This window comes from Kogia breviceps, chromosome 14 (genome assembly GCF_026419965.1).
Source record: "Kogia breviceps isolate mKogBre1 chromosome 14, mKogBre1 haplotype 1, whole genome shotgun sequence".
Lineage (NCBI taxonomy): Eukaryota > Metazoa > Chordata > Mammalia > Artiodactyla > Physeteridae > Kogia > Kogia breviceps.
The window spans coordinates 51,999,558-52,016,482 of NC_081323.1; the positions used below are offsets into that span (position 1 = coordinate 51,999,558).

The following is a 16,925-nucleotide window of genomic DNA, read 5'->3' on the forward strand; positions in this document are numbered from 1 at the left end:
AAAAATGAGTTGTAAGAAACATCACATTTCTTATACCCTGGAGTTTACAGCTTAAGTTGCATTCTGACTGCCACATGCAGAGAAAATTTTATGTGCAATTTCTCCTAGTTTAGCTATCACTCTTTTTTTTTTTTTCTTTTTTTGCAGTACGCAGGCCTCTCACTGTTGTGGCCTCTCCCGTTGCGGAGCACAGGCTCCGGACACACAGGCTCAGCAGCCATGGCTCACGGGCCCAGCCGCTCCGCGGCATGTGGGATCTTCCCGGACCAGGGCACGAACCCGTGTCCCCTGCATCGGCAGGCGGAGTCTCAACCACTGCGCCACCAGGGAAGCCCAGCTGTCACTCTTTAGAACCAAAGAGAATCCAAGAATCTCCTGCTTGCCACACTCACACCGCTTCTGAACGCAGGGGCCAGAAATGATTGCTTCCAGGCAGGCCACCAGGCTTTGTGTCACTTGACCATGTAATTATGGGACAACTGCTTGGATCAGAAATGGATGTCCCAACCCAAGGCAGCCACCTGCAGACTGGACAGGAGGGAGACCCTCGGCTCATGGGTGATGGTGTGAAAGCAGCTATGTTCTGGGTGGTGACCAAATGATCCAATCAGACCTTCTCTCAGAGAATTTGAATTTGCCACAGTTAGAGGGGTTGTATTGTCACGAGACTATTGTGTAATGAAACTCTCCAAAACCCCATACCTTCAAACAACAACTGTTGATTTTTACTCTTGAGTGTGTGGTTTGGCTAAGGTGGTCTGCATCGGTCTTCAGGTCTGCAGATCTGAGCCTTCACCATGGGTCTCTTGTCCTCCTCCTAGAATCACTGGGCTACTGGGGCAAGTTCTTCTCTTGGCAATGTTAGAGGAGATAGAGAGCGAGTGGAACCATGTGAGGCCTCTTGAGACTTAGGCTCAGAGCAATCAAGCTGTCGTTTTTTGCCGTGTAAGCCAAGTGAGTCACACAGCCAAGCCCCAGATTAACAGGCCAGAATGTATACTCCACCTATGAAGAGATTGTGCCACATGTGGAGTTAGGGAGGAATGAAGAAGCGGGGCTGGTGATTCCATACGAGAAGGAAGTTAGTTCAGAAGCAGGGCCACAGGCCCCGAGGGGTCCAGAGGGAAGGCAGCAAGCAGAAACCATGAGATGGCAGGAGCTGGAGTCAGGAAGAGTTGCTGGGTGGCAGCGGCAGGAGACACAGAAAGGACTAGAGAGACTGGAGGATGATTTAGGACAATTAACATTTATTGCTCTCTGACTCCAGACCAGGCATTGTGATAAGCCCTTGACAACACAACCTCATTTCATCCTCAAGACCTTGTGACTGCAGTTCCCAAACTGAGTGCCAAGGCACCCAGAGGCACTTCAGAAAACTCACAGGGGCACTGCAAAATATTTTTTAAATTTGAGGGAAATACAATAATATCTGTTGGATACTGTACAAACTACTATTAAGTCGTTTGAACCTAATTTATTAAACAACTGTTAGACATTTCTTCGGGCCTGGTGCACTGTGAAAAAATTACAGAGATGATAAGGATGCCATGAACTGAGAACATTTGGGAACTTCTGCCTACGAGGTAGGTACCATTGTTATCTGCATTTTGTAGCTGACTAAGAGCCTATTATTAACCTTTTTTTTACAGGTGAGGAAACTGAGGCTCAAAGAGGCATAGATTTTCCTAGGATCAGCCCAGCAGGTAAGCAACACGGTTCGAAGTAGAATCTGTTCTCCCTGACCTGTGTGGGAGGGTCTTGCCTGTTGTCTTGCAGGGGTGGAGGGTCAAGCGGGGGCTCAGGCTAGGCATCTGCTGCCGTCCTGGGCAGCCCAGCAGGTTCTCTGCCTGACACAGGAGTGGGGTTGATAGGAGTGCTTGGTTATTAGAGTCTGATGCTCTGTCCTTGGCCTCCAATGCCAACACGGAATTATCCTGGGAAGACATTTCTCGTGGTTAACTTGTTTTGACACACTTTCATTTATTTTTAATCCCACTCTCACGACTCTGGCTCAGGGAACATTTTATTTCATAGGCTTGGAAAGCCTTGGCACATGGGGAGAAGGGGAGGTGGAGCCAGGAGGCCTAGGAAAGGAAAGAACTTAAACTCCTCAGCGAGGAAAAATGTCCTCACCAATTATCAAAGCCAGAATGGCCATCCATGCATCATCCATGGGCAGCTGGTAATATGGCTTCCATGTGCCAGACGAGACTCTGCCTTGGATGCCAGAGGTATGGCGGTGAGTAAAAAGACCTCACACCTGACCTCACAGGGCTTATGGTCCAGCTAGTAGGAGAAGTCATTAGCAATCAAGTGGTTCAAAAATCATACTTTATATCACAAGCCTGGAACATATATATGAATGAATGAATATACGAATGAATGGATGAATGAATAAATTTGCCAATGAAGAACCCATGGCTCAGATGGTGATGTGAGTTGCCCAAACAAGTCAGCAGCTGTGGCAAAAACTGCGGGTTGTTCCTCAATATCCCTTCTCCCATTAATACATGGCAAAAGACTATCCCTAGACTCCCCGGCAGGGAAGTGTGGTCAGATGATTAAATCCTGGTCAGTGGGATATGAATGGACGTGATGTGTGCAATTTCTGAGCTGTGCCTTTAAAAGGAGGGAGGAGGGTTCCTTCCCCTCCCCCTGCTTCTCCTTCTGCTGACTGGAATATACTCATAAGGGCTGGAGGTGGAGCAGCCATCTTGGACCACCAGGTGGAGGATGGCGGAGCAGCAAGGTAAAAAGAACTGAGGTCTCCTATGACCTGTGAAGCCACCGTATCAGCCTTAACTGCTGTGTATGCTTTTACATGAAAGAGAAATGAATTCTGTTTTATTAGAGGCACTATAATTTGGGGCCTCTTTATTACAGGAGTCAAACCAATATCCTAAAAATATAGCAGCAGAGCTAGAGGGAGAAGCCAGGTTCCTTGATTTCCCCCACTCAGGCCCTTCCATAATCCCCCCCACCTATATATTTTATTCTCTTCCAAGTGTCTTCTTGTTTGTGACCTGATCTGCTCCTCACAACAGCTCTGTGAAGTCCATAGCAGGGAGAGGACTTCCGTGATGTTCACTGGGCAGACAGGGAACCCAGGATGCAAGAGTAGTAGGTGACCTGCCCTGAGACACATGGGCAGAGTTATTTCCATCTCTTGGATGGGGCAAGTGGGCTCAGTGATGTCACTGAGCTCTGCCTCCATGTCTAACTCCTAATCTAGGGCCCTACCCACCCTTGAGGGCAGTCCCTCTTTTATCCTGGGCACCTTCGCCCTCATCCCCACTTCGTAAAATACAAATAAGGTGGAAGTTTAGCAGAGAGAAGCTTCCACATTGTGAGAGCCCTTAAGCCCACCTTTCTTACCACGCAAGCACATGCCATCACAGCAGTCAGCTGGAGCACACGGATGGAGGACCAGCTGACTTGGGGGTCTCAACACTGCCTCTTCTTCTGTGCTATTCACCCCCTCCCAGCAGGCCCTCCCTTCACCCCAGACAGCAAGGCTGGTCATCTGATCATTTGTCTTCTGCCTGTGCCCTTTATCTGTGTCCTCATGGGTCCTGAACATGCCCTGCACCTCTGTGTCCTGTAGCAAATGTTTCCAGAGCTCCACCCACATCCCCCTGACATTCCCCTTCGCCATATGTGCCCAGGGCTTCCTACTGCAAAGCACATCTGACTCTCTGCTTAAGGAATGTGCTTGACCTGTGCAGAGGACAGGCTGGAAGTGCTGTCACAAAGGAGTTGGTAGATACATACCTCCCTTCCCTCAGCTCTCAGGTGGGACAATACTCAGTCCAGCAGGACTGAGTCCCAGTTGCCTGCAGCAGCCACGTGCTTGCTCACCGGTACATCGGAAGCCTTCCCTTCCGTTCCGTGTCTAACTTCCCCACTCCTCTGCAGTGCTTCCTGGAACCACCTCCCAGATAAACCACTTGCCCTCAGATTCTTGCCTTGGGTTTGCTTCTGGGGGAACTCAACCTATGACACATCCTATCCATGTGTGCTCTGTACAAATGAGTCCCGTGCACCTCTTCTGTGCATGAGTGTCCTGTATACGGGTATTCTAGCCTTTCTGCTCTGTACCCAGGCACCCTGTGTACGTGTATCCTATACACACCTGACCTAGCCCAGGGACCCAGTACACAGGGAAGCACAGCCTCTGACCCTGACGAGGTGGTGGAGACGCTGGAAGCAGAGTGGAACTGTGGGAAAAGTGTTTCTTGGCCGCAACTAGCCTTGGGTGTGACTCTGAGGCAAGTGGCCCAGTTGATCTGAGTCCCAGTTCTCTCCCCAGGTGAATGAGTGGGAGATAAAACTGAATGGGGTAGGGAGAGTAGCATGCGGCCAATCAGGCCTGGGACTTTAGGTCTATCTGAGGTTCCCAGATCCATCTGGAAGTCAAGGTCCTTGGCTCTGGTTGTACTTCTACTACCCCTCAGTGTGGCTACGAGCAATCTCCTCTCTTTGGCATTCAATTTTCCTATATGTAAAAAAGGGGATTAGGAATTCCCTGGCGGTCCAGTAGTTAAGAGTCGGCGCTTTCACTGCGGTGGCCTGGTTCAGTCCCTGGTTGGGGAACTAAGATCCTGTAAGCCTTGTGGCTGGGCCAAAAAAAAAGGGGGGTGGGGTGGGGAGAATAACATTAACAGCTCAGGAATTTTGCACATGCTTTGAAAATTATGATGGAACTCAGCATAGTGACAATCAGCACTTAGTTGGGGTCTGGATTTGAATCCCAGAAATGTCGTAAACCGGCTGTGTGAACTTGGGCAAGTTATTAACCACTCTTGCCTCCACTTTCTCATCTTAAAATGGAGATAATCATAGCACCTGCATGATAAGGTAGTTACGATAATTAAGTGAGTTAATGTTTGTAAAGCACTCAGAATATTGCCTGGCATATGGAGAGGGCTACAAAAGTGTTTGTCAATTAAAATAAACACACAAGTAATTCATTACTATTACTTCATCCCTGAGCCTGTTAAGAGTTATTCACTCCTCCAGGAATACTTTTCCTTTCTCCCCCTTTCTTCCCCTAGTGAAACTTTAAGTTTGCCTGGGTTATTCTTTCATATCACCCTTTTGGACACACTGAAGGCCGTATTCAGAGTTTTCTCACCTGGAACACAGGAGGTCAGATTGGATCTGTATTTTTCAAACTTCAGCGACTCACATACCTCCTTCTCGGTTTTGCCTACCACCTCTACTTTGATTTACTTGTATTTGTCTTTAAACCGATCATATTAGATAGGAATAGCTCTTCTGAGTGACAGAAAATTCCAGGTAATAGTAGCTTATACACGAGTTTATTTCTCTAACAGATAAAAGTGTGGGAAACTCTCCCAGGCTGGTGTTTCCATGGTCATCTGGGATCTAGATTCCTTCAATTCTGTTGCTCCCCCATCCTAACATGCTTCCAGCTAATGGTCCAAGACTACTGCTCCAGCTACAGCCATCAGGTCTGCATCCTGGCAGCAGCAATGACAAAAGGGGAGAAGGAGGGCATATCCCCTTCCTTTAAGAACACTTAATACATTTTGCCCACACCTTCTCCTCTGATGATGAATAATGGCTTATTTCCTACTTGGTCATACATAACTGCAAGGGAGGCTGGGAAATGGAATCCTTATTCTGAGTGCACTGTGCTAGTTATCAGTCAACAAGTCTATCCCAGTGGAAGAAAGGGAGAGTGGATAGTGGGGGAAAACAGCAGAATATGTTGCTCCAACTTCATATAGACTCATATATTTTTCTGTCCTCATTCTAAGCAATATTATCCATGATATCTTTAGTGTCATGAGCTAGTTATCTATTTTTCTAAAACACATTAGAATAAAATAAATACCTAGCCATTAAAATGAATACATATACATATGGGTGTGTGTGTATACAGATATAGGATAGATGGTGGGAGACTGTTACTGCCTCCAGTGATCCATGCCTCTTAGTATTCATACACTTATGTAGACCCCTCCCCTTGACTCTGGGCTGGCCTCTGACCTTCACTAAAGCAATAGAATGCAGCAGAAGTGACATTGTGACTGTTCCCTCAGCTTTAGGAAGCTCCAACATCTTCTGCTTTTGTACTCTGGGAAAGTTGAGTGCCATAAAAATCTCTGACTACCTTGAGACCGCCATTGTATAAGGAAGCCCACGCTAGCCACCTGGAGAGTGTGGTAGATAATAGAAAAATCCACAGCCAGTTCCCAGCTGTTTGTATCACCCCAGCTGACACCATGTAGAGAAGAATTGAGCTGTCCCCACCAAATCCAGCCCAAACTGCAAAACTGAGCAAATAAATAATTTTCTTTTAAGCTGATAAAATTTGGGGTGCAGCCATAGATAACCAAACACATTTATCTATATAACACCAAGAAATCGTGTCATGTACAACTACCCTTTGGAAAATTCTGGACTAAGTGATATTCTAATATTCTACAAGAACATTCTCGCACAGACCCACACGTCTCATAGATACATAACTGCAGTGAATTGATTGAGGACTTATCACATGCCAACATGACCACAATAACCTCCTGATGGTCTCTGCTTTCTCTCTTGTCCCCTTGCACCTGGGAGCAGCCAGAGGGAGAATGTTTTCAAAATGCAAATCTGATCATGTCATTCCCCTGCTTATCACCCACTGCAATGTCCACAAGGAGTCTTCTTAGGTTCAACTACATACTCAGACTCAACAGATGACCATAAGCCATACTTGGCATTGACATACTCTGACGGATATTAGACAGGAACTTCAGCTTGCTAGAATGGCACTCAATGCTAGCATCAGCACTCAACTCTCCCTCTCAGCGGGGGAGTCCTTGCTGAATGTGTACCAGAGCAGTACAGCACAGGTTCAAGACTCCTGCACCATCTGGTGGGTGCAGGAGTCTTCCTAGCGTAAAAGCTTCATGTCCCCTGGGATCCGATACCTTTGTACCTGCCCAATTACATGAGTCACCGTGCTCATGAAGCCCAAAATATGATTTCCCACCAGGTATTTATAGTTCCTCTCATCCCAGATGCAATTTACCAATCAGGGGTCTTTAAGAAAAAAATAAACCTTTAGTTTTTAGAACAGTTTTAGATTTACAGAAAAGTTGGGAAGATAGCACGAAGAGTTCCCATATACCCATACCCAATTTCTTCTATTATTAACAACTTATACTAGTATGATAAATTTGTTATAATTAATGAACGAATATTGATCCATTATTATTAGCTAAAGTCCACACTTTATTCAGATTTCCTTAGTATTTACCTAATGTCCTTTTTTCCTATTCCAGGATCCAGAACACCATAGTACATTTAGCCATCATGCCTCTTTAAGGCTCCTCTTGACTGTGACAGTTTCTCAGACTTTCCTTGTTTTGACAGTTCTGAGGTCTGGTATTTTGTAAAATGTCCCTCAGTTGGGATTTGTGTGATGTTTATCTCATGGTTAGACTGGGGTTATGGGTTTTGTGAGAGAGATCACAGAGGTAAAGTGCCATTCCCATCACATCATATCAAGGATACATACTATTAACATAATTTGACTGTTGATGTTGACTTTGATCCCCTGGCTGAGGTAATCATGTTTGTCAGTTTCTCCACTATAAAATTATCTCCACGCCCACTTCCATACTGTACTCTCTGAAAGACACCATGCTCAGCCCACACTTAAGAATTGGGGAGTTATGCACAAATAATAGAGAATAAACTAGTGGTTACCAGTGGGGAGGGGGGAGGGACAATACAGAGGCACGGGGGTGGGAGGTACAAGCTATTGTGTGTAAGATAGGCTACAAGAATGTATTGTACAACCCGGGGGAATATAGCCAATATTTTGTCATAACTGTAAATGGAATGTAACATTTAAAAATTGTATAAAAAAATCTCTATACAGGAGTCTAAAAAAAAAAGAATTGGGGGCTTCCCTGGTGGCGCAGTGGTTGGGAGTCCGCCTGCCGATGCAGGGGACGCGGGTTCGTGCCCCGGTCCGGGAGGATCCCACGTGCCGCGGAGCGGCTGGGCCCGTGAGCCATGGCCGCTGAGCCCGCGCGTCCGGAGCCTGTGCTCCGCAGCGGGAGAGGCCACAGCAGTGAGAGGCCCGCGTACCGCAAAAAAAAAAAAAAAAAAAAAAAAAAAAAAAAAGAATTGGGACATTATGCTGCTCTTCCTTGAGGATGGAATATTTGGAATTCTGCATCAGAGATTTATCTTTTCCCCCCATTTTTTTCATTTATCATATTTTAGGTTACTATCCAATATTTATTTTTTTGATCAGATTTTTCTAACTTTGGCTATTAGGAGCTCTTTTAGTCAGCCCCTATGTCCTTTGACATACCCCCATCATTGTGTGTGTGTGCGTGTGTGTGTGTGCGTGTGCGTGTGCGTGTGTGTGTGTGTGTGTGTGGTTTGTTCCTTCCTTACTTTCTGGCACTATCAGATGCTCCAGGCTTGTCTTATACATTTCCTGCTCCAGTCTTAGAATCAGCCATTTCTCTCTGGTTCCTTTTATTGGAGAGTGGTATTAGAAACCAAGATCTGGGAACCAGGTGCGCTTTTTGCTATGCAGTGTCATGTAGCTAGGTCCTCTCAGCTGACGGAGAAAGGAAATATAATGTATACTGACATGTATATATACATTTATAGTTATCTATCACATGTATCATAAATATGTACTCATCTGTATCAATATTATGCTAAACATGAGTTCATACTGATATCTCCAATTCTAATCCATTACCACATGGATCATTCTAGGCTCCTCCTTGGGGTCATTTTTATCACAGCAATGTTGCCTAGTAACAGAGTGATATATGTTTATCTGTTTCCAAGGAAACAGAGCTAGACAGTTAACCAAAGGTCAAATTCTCATGCAGAAGAGGAAAAGTTTGTTAACTCTTTACTCACACTGATCAATGACTCCCCACTGCTCTGGGGATAAAGAACCAACTGCTTGGCTTACAAGGATTCTCAGTGACCTGGCTCACTGATAGTCCAGCCTCATCTCCAACGTTCTTTACTGAGCTCTTCAGGGCAACCACTCTGGTCTCTGTCAAGCCTCACACTCACCATACTCTCTTCTACCCCAGGGCCCTTGACCATGCCAGTCCCTCTGCTGGGCCTCTCTTCCTGCTGTCTTTACCTAGTTGCCTCCTATTCATCCTTTCAATCTTGGCTCAGTCCTCACTTCTGCAGGGGAGCCAGGAGCCATCCCCATCTCCCAGACTAGGCCAGCACCTTGCTGAAAGCTTGAACAGCACTATGTACCTTTGCTCTGTGGCAGGGTTACATTTACTTATCCTTTTCTCCCACTAGAATACAAACTTCTAGAGGGTAGGGATGAAGTCTACCTAATTAATCAGTAAATAATAGGAGCTCAATAAATATTTGCTCATTTTCTCCATTCTTTATTCAATAAATATTTATCTTGGGCCTCCTATGTGTTGGCTCCTTTTCTAGTGTCTAGGGATACAGGCGGGAGGGAAACAGGCAAAGCTTCTGCCTCTTGACACAAATTTTAGTGGTGGTGACAATAAAGAAAGAAAGAAGCAACTGTCAGGAGTTAATAAATGCTATGGAGAAAAATTCAGAGTTAAGGAGTAAAGGGTGCTGGGGCACTGCTAGTTTTTAAAGGATGATGTGAAGGAAGTGAGGGCGAACTCTGGGGGTCTCAGGAAGAAGAGTGTCCCAGGCAGCAGAAACGGCAAAGGCAAAGGCTCTGAGGCAGGGCTGAGGGAGGGAACTGTGTGTGTGTTTGGGGGTGAGGGGTGGTCTTCAGAGGCTTCCTTTCAGCCTTCAGGTGGCGCCCTTGAGCCACGGAGCCGCAAACGCCAGAGAAGACTATCCCGACCTAAGGACCTCGGAGAGGACCCTGGGTCCTACCAGAGGGCTATATGTGTGGGAGGGGGTGAGGAGCGGAGGAAGAGTGGGGGCTTGGCGCAGTAGGGGCTCCCCAGCCGAGGGGCGAGGCCGGCGGCCGAGGGAGGGGTCTCTTTATCACTCACCCCCGCGCCTCGCCCCTGCACCCAGGCACCACGGGCTGAAGGCTTCAGTTCCCTAAGCCCAGGTGCTGGCGAAACAGATCTGCCCCAAGGGGTGGGGGTGGGGGGAGAGGAGGATGGAGCCATGTCCCCCCACTCTCACCCTAGTCCGTTACCCTCCTCCCAGTGCCTCCCCGCGCTAACTCTCCCGGCGCCCTCGCCGGCCGCGGGCGGAGCTCGATCCGCTGCGCTCGGCGATCCCCGGCTCCCGCCCCTTCCCCGTCCCTCCCTCCCCGGAGCCCTCAGAGGCCGTGGCCGCCTCCGTACAACCCCGCGCGGAGCGAGCAGGTAAGTGCGCCGCGGCAGCGTCTTCGGGCCGGGCCCGGCCGGGAAGGGGGCGGGAGCCGGGGAGGGCGAGGAGGAGGCGGCGGCCGGGCCCGCTCCCTCCCGGGCTGCGCCGCAGCACAGACACCGGCGGGCGGGCACCGGCTGTGGGGAGGCGCACTGGGAGGACGCGCCCTCGCCGTTGCCCAGCGCCCTCGCCTCCCGCGTGGCGAGGCAGTGAGGGAGGCCCGTCACAGGTACGCACGCGAAAAGGGGACTGCGAGGGGCGGCGGGAGACCGAGGGCCCGAGGCGGGGAGGGGCGGCCAAGGAGAGCTAGCCTGACCTCGCGGCCGGGCCGAAGGACACGAGGAGAGGGGACCCGGGCGCACGCCTGTCCTCGCAGATCCTGGCCTTCGTGGGTCGCCTGGCCGCCTGGCTACCGGCGCCGCTCGGCCCGGTCCGGCCTGGCCCGGCCCAGCGGCGTTTGTGGTCAAGGGCAGGAGCAGGGGGTGTGAGCTGCTGGCTGACGGGCGCGCGGGTGCGGCGGGGAGCCGGGGTGCTGGGGCTTTCTGCGCGGAACTTTGGGTATAACAGCGTGGACATATCTGAGCGCCCGAGGCTTTGTGTACAACTCGTGCGTGTGTCTATCGATTGGGTTTTGTGAGGCTTACCCACTCCCGCTGTGCGTCTGTCTCCCCGCGTGTTAGTGCACACCAGTGGGTGGGGTGCTGGGCCTGGGGGGGATCTTGGTGGATCTTAGCAGTCCCGAGGGTAGTAAACTCTGTGTGTGTGTGTGTGTGTGTGTGTGTGTGTGTGTGTGTGTGTGTGTGTGTAACCAGCTCTGTCCCTTGCTGGTGTGTGGGTACCAATGTGGTCTATGGATCTGTGGCTCACACTCCGTGGCTTCCCATGTCTGTGAATGTTGCATGTGGAAAAGGGCCCTGGGGGTATGAGTGTGGAACTGGGGTGTGCGTTTCAGGTCCTGTTGGACTACAGATGAAACTGGAGGGTTACTGGTACAGTTGTGGGGTGTGAGCAGTGGACACTAGCATCATTGTCAGCTTGTCTGTTTCTTTCTGCTTATGTTTTGGATAATTGACTGGGCATGCCCTTGTAAGTGGTGGGTAGCTCTGAACCTGTGTGTCAGATACATAGCAACTCTAGGTAAGAGGGAACCTCCTTTTCCTCCACCCTCTTCCTAACTCTGCTGGCATCCTAAGGAAAAAGTTTTGGGTTCCTGCCAGGTGAAAGAGCACTGCTCCAAGAATTTGGGTGTCCTGGGTTTTTTCTGGGATATGGAAGCATCAATGTGTTGGTCTTGGAAGGGGCTTCCTGGGTCACTCCAGGGGCTGAGTTCTGTGGAGGATGCTGAAGACATGGGTGGGAGACCACATCTGGACACCAACTGGGCAGGAGTGGTCACTGCCAGTCCCTGTTACTGGCTGGGCACTCAGGAAAATGCTTTTGGTGCCAAAAGTAAAAAAAGCCAATGAACACACCTCTCCTCTTGGTTTACTGGAAAGTGGGAGCAGTCTGGGCAGAGCCTGGCCCTGAGTAGGCACTCCCCACCCTGTGTGTGGGAAGGATTGTCTGCCTGGGCGGGTTGCCAAACCATTCCTGAGGGCTGGCTGTGTTCCAAGCCCTGTGAGGGGGGCTGCAGACCCAGACATATCCCTGCCCTCAAGCTGCTTGTGGTGGATGTTAAACAGTGGGATAAAGTAAAGAATCTACAAATGAGGCCTGGAAGACCAGGGAAGGAGGGCGGAAAGATGCCACTGGTCCAAGAGTATGTGGGTTTGCAGGCCTTTAAGTGATAACAATTCTTGGGGAACCTGCTTTCAACTCCTGGCCCCCACATGCATGCCATGGGATCTTGGCCACATTTTGTAAAATGGAGATAGTAATAACTGCCTGTGGGGCTCGTGAGGGTTCTACACAATCCTCCTGAGTGAAGTGCCCGCAATAGGGCCCAGCAGGGAGTGTAGGTGCTCAGTAAACATTTATTAAATTGGAACTCAGGAAAAAGGGACATGGTCATAGAGATGGGTTGTAAGTGGAAACAGGCTTTGTACTCAGATGAAAGGCCCTGTGTGTCCTAAGAGGAGGCGTCTGATGCAAGCCCATGTTGGAAGGAAGATCAGAAAGATCGAAAAATGTGCCTTCCTGCCCTGAGGCTCTTTGAATTTCATTCATTCCATTCATTTTCACTTCATTCATTTGCTTATATCCACTCTCTCTCTCTCTCTCTCTCTCTCTCTCTCTCACACACACACACACACACACACACACACACACACACACACACACACACACACAGAACTGGAGAATAAATTCAGGCACACGAATGCAGAGAAAGGTCTAGAATCCTGTGTATGTGTGTGTAGACACACTAGTCACTCTGCGCCTGGGCGTCTCTGTGCAGTGTGGGGACTTGGGTCTGTGGTGTATGTACCCACAGTACATCAGTGTGCAGGGGGAACGGGGTAGTTCTGCTGTGGGATCAGGAATTCTACAAGCCAGGTGGGGCCTGTCGGGGGAGCACCAGATCTGCCTGAGGGAGGACTCCCTCATCAGCTCCAGCTGAGTATGGCTGTGAGGGAATGGGGGCTAGGTGGTCAGATTCTTTCCTTTGGCAAGAGAAGCCAGGCATCCAAGGTTTAAAGTGTAAAATGTTCATTGCAGCACTATTTACAATAGCCAGGACGTGGGACCAACCTAAGTGTCCATTGACAGATGAATGGATAAAGAAGATGTGGCACATATATACAATGGAATATTACTCAGCCATAAAAAGAAATGAAATTGAGTTATTTGTAGTGAGGTGCATGAATCTAGAGTCTGTCATACAGAGTGAAGTAAGTCAGAAAGAGAAAAACAAATACCGTATGCAAATGCATATATATGGAATCTAAAAAAAAACGGGGGGTACTGATGAACCTAGATGCAGGGCAGGAATAAAGAGGTAGACATAGAGAATGGACTCGAGGATATGGGGTGGGAGGGCAAAGCTGAGGCAAAGTGAGAGTAGCATCGACATATATACACTAAATGTAAAATAGTTGGCTGGTGGGAAGCAGCAGCATAGCACAGGGAGATCAGTTCAGTGCTTTGCGATGACCTACAGGGGTAGCATAGGGAGGATGGGAGGGAGGCTCAAGAGGGAGGGGATATGGGGCATGTGTATGCATATGGCTGATTCGCTTTGTTGTGCAACAGAAACTAACACAGTATAGTAAAGCAATTATACTCCAATAAAGATCTGTTTAAAAAAATAAATTAAAAAATAAAGTGTAAAATCTTTTGCTTTTTATATATTGGCAACTGCCTCGCCAAAAACCAGATGAACAGACCAGAAACAAAGAGAAGCAAAACTTCTATGAGCCAAATATGGCCCATGGGCTGTAAGCTGGTATCCTTTGGCACATGTGCTGTCTGTCTGTCTGTGTGGGTGTGTATTCAGGTACTTGGGTATGGTGTCTCCTCTCTGAGCAGAGAGTACCCCCTTACCTGCTCCTCTCCCAGCTCCCCTTCTGTGGTCCGCATCCAGGCCCTCCCATCTTCTATTTACATAAAGGCATTTGGCCTTGACCTCAGTCATGGCTCTCAGATATGCTCCTTTCTCTTTGCCCTCTCAGCTTCCATGCCTCCCCTGACCACGCTGGGTTCCTCCCTGGACCCCTGGCCTCCACTCTCCTCCTTCCCCATCCTGTCTGTCCTCCATGCAGCAGCCAGAGAGAGCTTTCCCAAACCTAGGCAATGTTAGCCCTCCCATCCCCAACACCTCGCCTCCCTGGCTCCTTGGCCTGGTTTTCAGAGTCCTTAGCGAGTTGGTCCCAGCTGACCTCCAAGGCACCCCTTCTCCCTCTTCAGAATTCACTTGTCCCCTCTCACTGCTGGGAGATTTCCCACTCATCCTCTGAGGTTTGGCTCAAATGCCACCAACTCCTAGAAGCTTCCCTAACTTTCTCCTCTTTGTTCTTACGACCACCTTCATCTCTACCCCTTCCCCTGCCCCCAGTCATTCTCACTTCATCACAACAGTGTCCATTAATTGAACCGGCAGAGGCCTTAAATGCCTTATTTTATGAAATCCTCACATCATCCCTATGAGGGAGACATTTGGCTTATTCACATTTAACAGATGAGAAAATTGAGTCTGGAAAGGTCACCTCACTTGCCTAAGCTCAAGTGGTGACGCTGCGATTAGAACCTATCTACTGTATTTAAATTCCCTCCATCATAATAATAGCTCATTGCTGATACTTACTGAGGACTTACTATTCTGAGCACTTTATATGGATTAACTCAATCCCTATATCAGCCCTGTTAAGTAGGGAGTGGTAGTATTAGTGTCATTTAATGTAGAGGGAAACAGGCCCAGAGAGGATACGGGAATTGCCCAAAGCCACATGCCCGCCAGTGGTGAGGCAGGATCCTAGCGCGGATAGGGTCTCACTGCTCTGTCATTGTCTTATCCCCCTGCCTTCCCCTCTGGCTGGCGGGCTGCCCCCCCACCCCACCCCCGCCACCGCCGGTGGAAACTGGGCCTGACTCACCTTCACATCTCTCGGGGCCTTCTGTGATGTCTGGCACCAGCAGGCTCTCAGTAGAGGTTTGCTAAATTCCACTGACTTTCTGTTTTCTCTCCTAGCTGCCAAGAGGCCAAGGGATGAGCTGGGGCCCGCCTTCTCAATGGCATCTCCCCCTGGTCTGGAACTGAAGACACTGAGAAATGGTCCCCAGGTCCCAAGGAGACCAGCTCCTCTGGGTCCAGCGGCCCCACGCAGGGAGGGTGTGGAGAATGCCTGCTTCTTTTCGGAGGAGCGCGAGACTCATTTCCAGAACCCTGGGGATGCCAGACTGGGCAGCTCCCCCAGCCCCCTTGAGGGCGCCCCCTCCTGGCCCCGATCCCAGAGGGACGACGTGTCCCTGCGTTCAGAGGAGGGGCCAGGCCTGGAGCCTGTGAGCCGCCCGGTGGACTACGGCTTCGTTTCCGCTCTGGTTTTCCTGGTGAGCGGCATCCTCCTGGTGGTGACCGCGTACGCCATCCCCCGAGAGGCCCGTGTCAACCCGGACACAGTGTCAGCACGGGAGATGGAACGACTAGAAATGTACTATGCGCGCCTGGGCTCACACCTGGACAAGTGCATCATTGCAGGCCTGGGGCTGCTCACAGTGGGAGGCATGCTCTTGTCTGTGCTGCTGATGGTCTCCCTGTGCAAGGGGGAGCTGTACCGCCGGCCGAACTTCGTCCCTGGCAGGGGCTCCAGGAAGACCTATGGCTCCATTAACCTGCGCATGAGACAGCTCAGTGGGGATGGGAGCCAGGCCCTGGTGGAGAACGAAGTCGTCCAGGTCTCGGAGACCAGCCGCACCCTCCAGGGGTCTTAAGTAAGAGCCCACCCTATCTGGCTGCTTCAGCTTCAGGGCTACAAGGCCCCCGAGTCTGGGGTTTTGGACTGAGCTCCACATAGGGCCCCGTGGAAGGAGTCCGGGGTGCTGGAGGAGGAGCTTGGGTCCTGGCCCAGGCTTCTCTTGGGAGAGCTGCCCCCGATCTGTTTTGTAGCTTGAGGTTTTGCATAAGGTTTTGTTTGAAGGATGGCTTCTGCTGCTAAAAATACAAAAGTTTGGAAACTGCTGCCCTTGGAGGATGAGTTTCTTGGCCTGCCTGAGGATGGAGAGCTGCCTGAAAGGCTGCTCATCCTGTTCCCCGTGCCTTGGGGAATTCTGGCTTCTCTGCCGTCCTCATCAGCCGTGTATGGGTGTTGGGCAAACTTGGCTTTGAGCCCTGACTGTCTAAGGTGGGAGGTGGCTTCATGATGAGAGGAGAAGGCAGCCCTGGGACGACCTCCCCACTCCAGGCCTCAGTCCCCCTGACTGTGAGGTGAGAGGGATGGCCCCTCCAGTTCTGCCCTAGGAATTCCTATGTGGCATGGAAGCCCAGTTTCTGCATCTGGCCACTCTTTCAGGGGACGAGAGTGTCTGGCAGGTGCTGACCATTCTGTGTGCCATTTTCCAACCCAGTGTTGGTGGCCACCACTGTCACACAGCCAGCATCTCACTCTGTCCTGTTAAAGGACCCCCTAAGTCCTCAGGTTAGACTGGGCTAAATCCAGAGTTTGCTACAGCCTGGTCTTGGTCTTGAGATTGAATTACCTGCTGTGACTAGATCTTAGCACACATTTTACAAAGTCATGTACACAGTTTTCACTAACTCCCTGGACAAGGGCGAGGGGATCTTTCAAACAGGAAAGGGTAGGGGCTTTGTTGTATTTCTGTGGACACAGTGTGGGCCTTCATTACCTCCCCTTCCTCAGTAGTATGTCTCTTAGGCCTGACCTTATTCTGGTAACAGAAACAAAAAATTTTTTTAATGCTGAATTTGTAACTTCCTTCCCCAACTCCCCTAGCTGTAAAGTGCAGCCCCAATTTATTTGGGGAGAAATCAGGCACATTCTGGTGGCCTGAAAATTCTAGCCACATTGATCACGTTTGTTCTGCTTCTCTTGTCGAGTGTTTCCAGGCTCTGTCCAGATTCTCTTTAAACTACTGACAAAGAAAGGAAGTGGACCCTAGAGGGCAAGGAGATAAAGGTGTTTGAGGACTGGGGGAGG

The 16,925-nt window shown here is 49.8% G+C and overlaps 1 protein-coding gene across 2 annotated transcripts; it reads left to right on the plus strand.

Moving 5' to 3' along the window:
- The first annotated feature begins 9,843 nt into the window (after positions 1–9,843).
- Positions 9,844–15,945, plus strand: TMEM74B (transmembrane protein 74B). 2 transcript variants are annotated; one of them, XM_059037929.2, is made up of 2 exons: positions 9,844–10,334; positions 14,963–15,945. In XM_059037929.2, exon 2 carries the CDS (start codon positions 15,004–15,006, stop codon positions 15,700–15,702), a length of 699 nt encoding a protein of 232 aa, XP_058893912.1. In that variant the 5' UTR covers positions 9,844–10,334; positions 14,963–15,003; the 3' UTR covers positions 15,703–15,945. The 2 variants fall into 2 exon arrangements, with proteins under 2 accessions (XP_058893912.1, XP_066868190.1); XM_067012089.1 differs by lacking the exon at positions 9,844–10,334 and adding an exon at positions 10,457–10,567.
- The last annotated feature ends 980 nt before the right edge of the window (positions 15,946–16,925 follow it).

Coding starts and splice junctions, on each gene's coding strand:
- TMEM74B (XM_059037929.2), top strand. CDS start 15,004: ATGGCATCTCCCCCTGGTCTGGAACTGAAGACACTGAGAAATGGTCCC.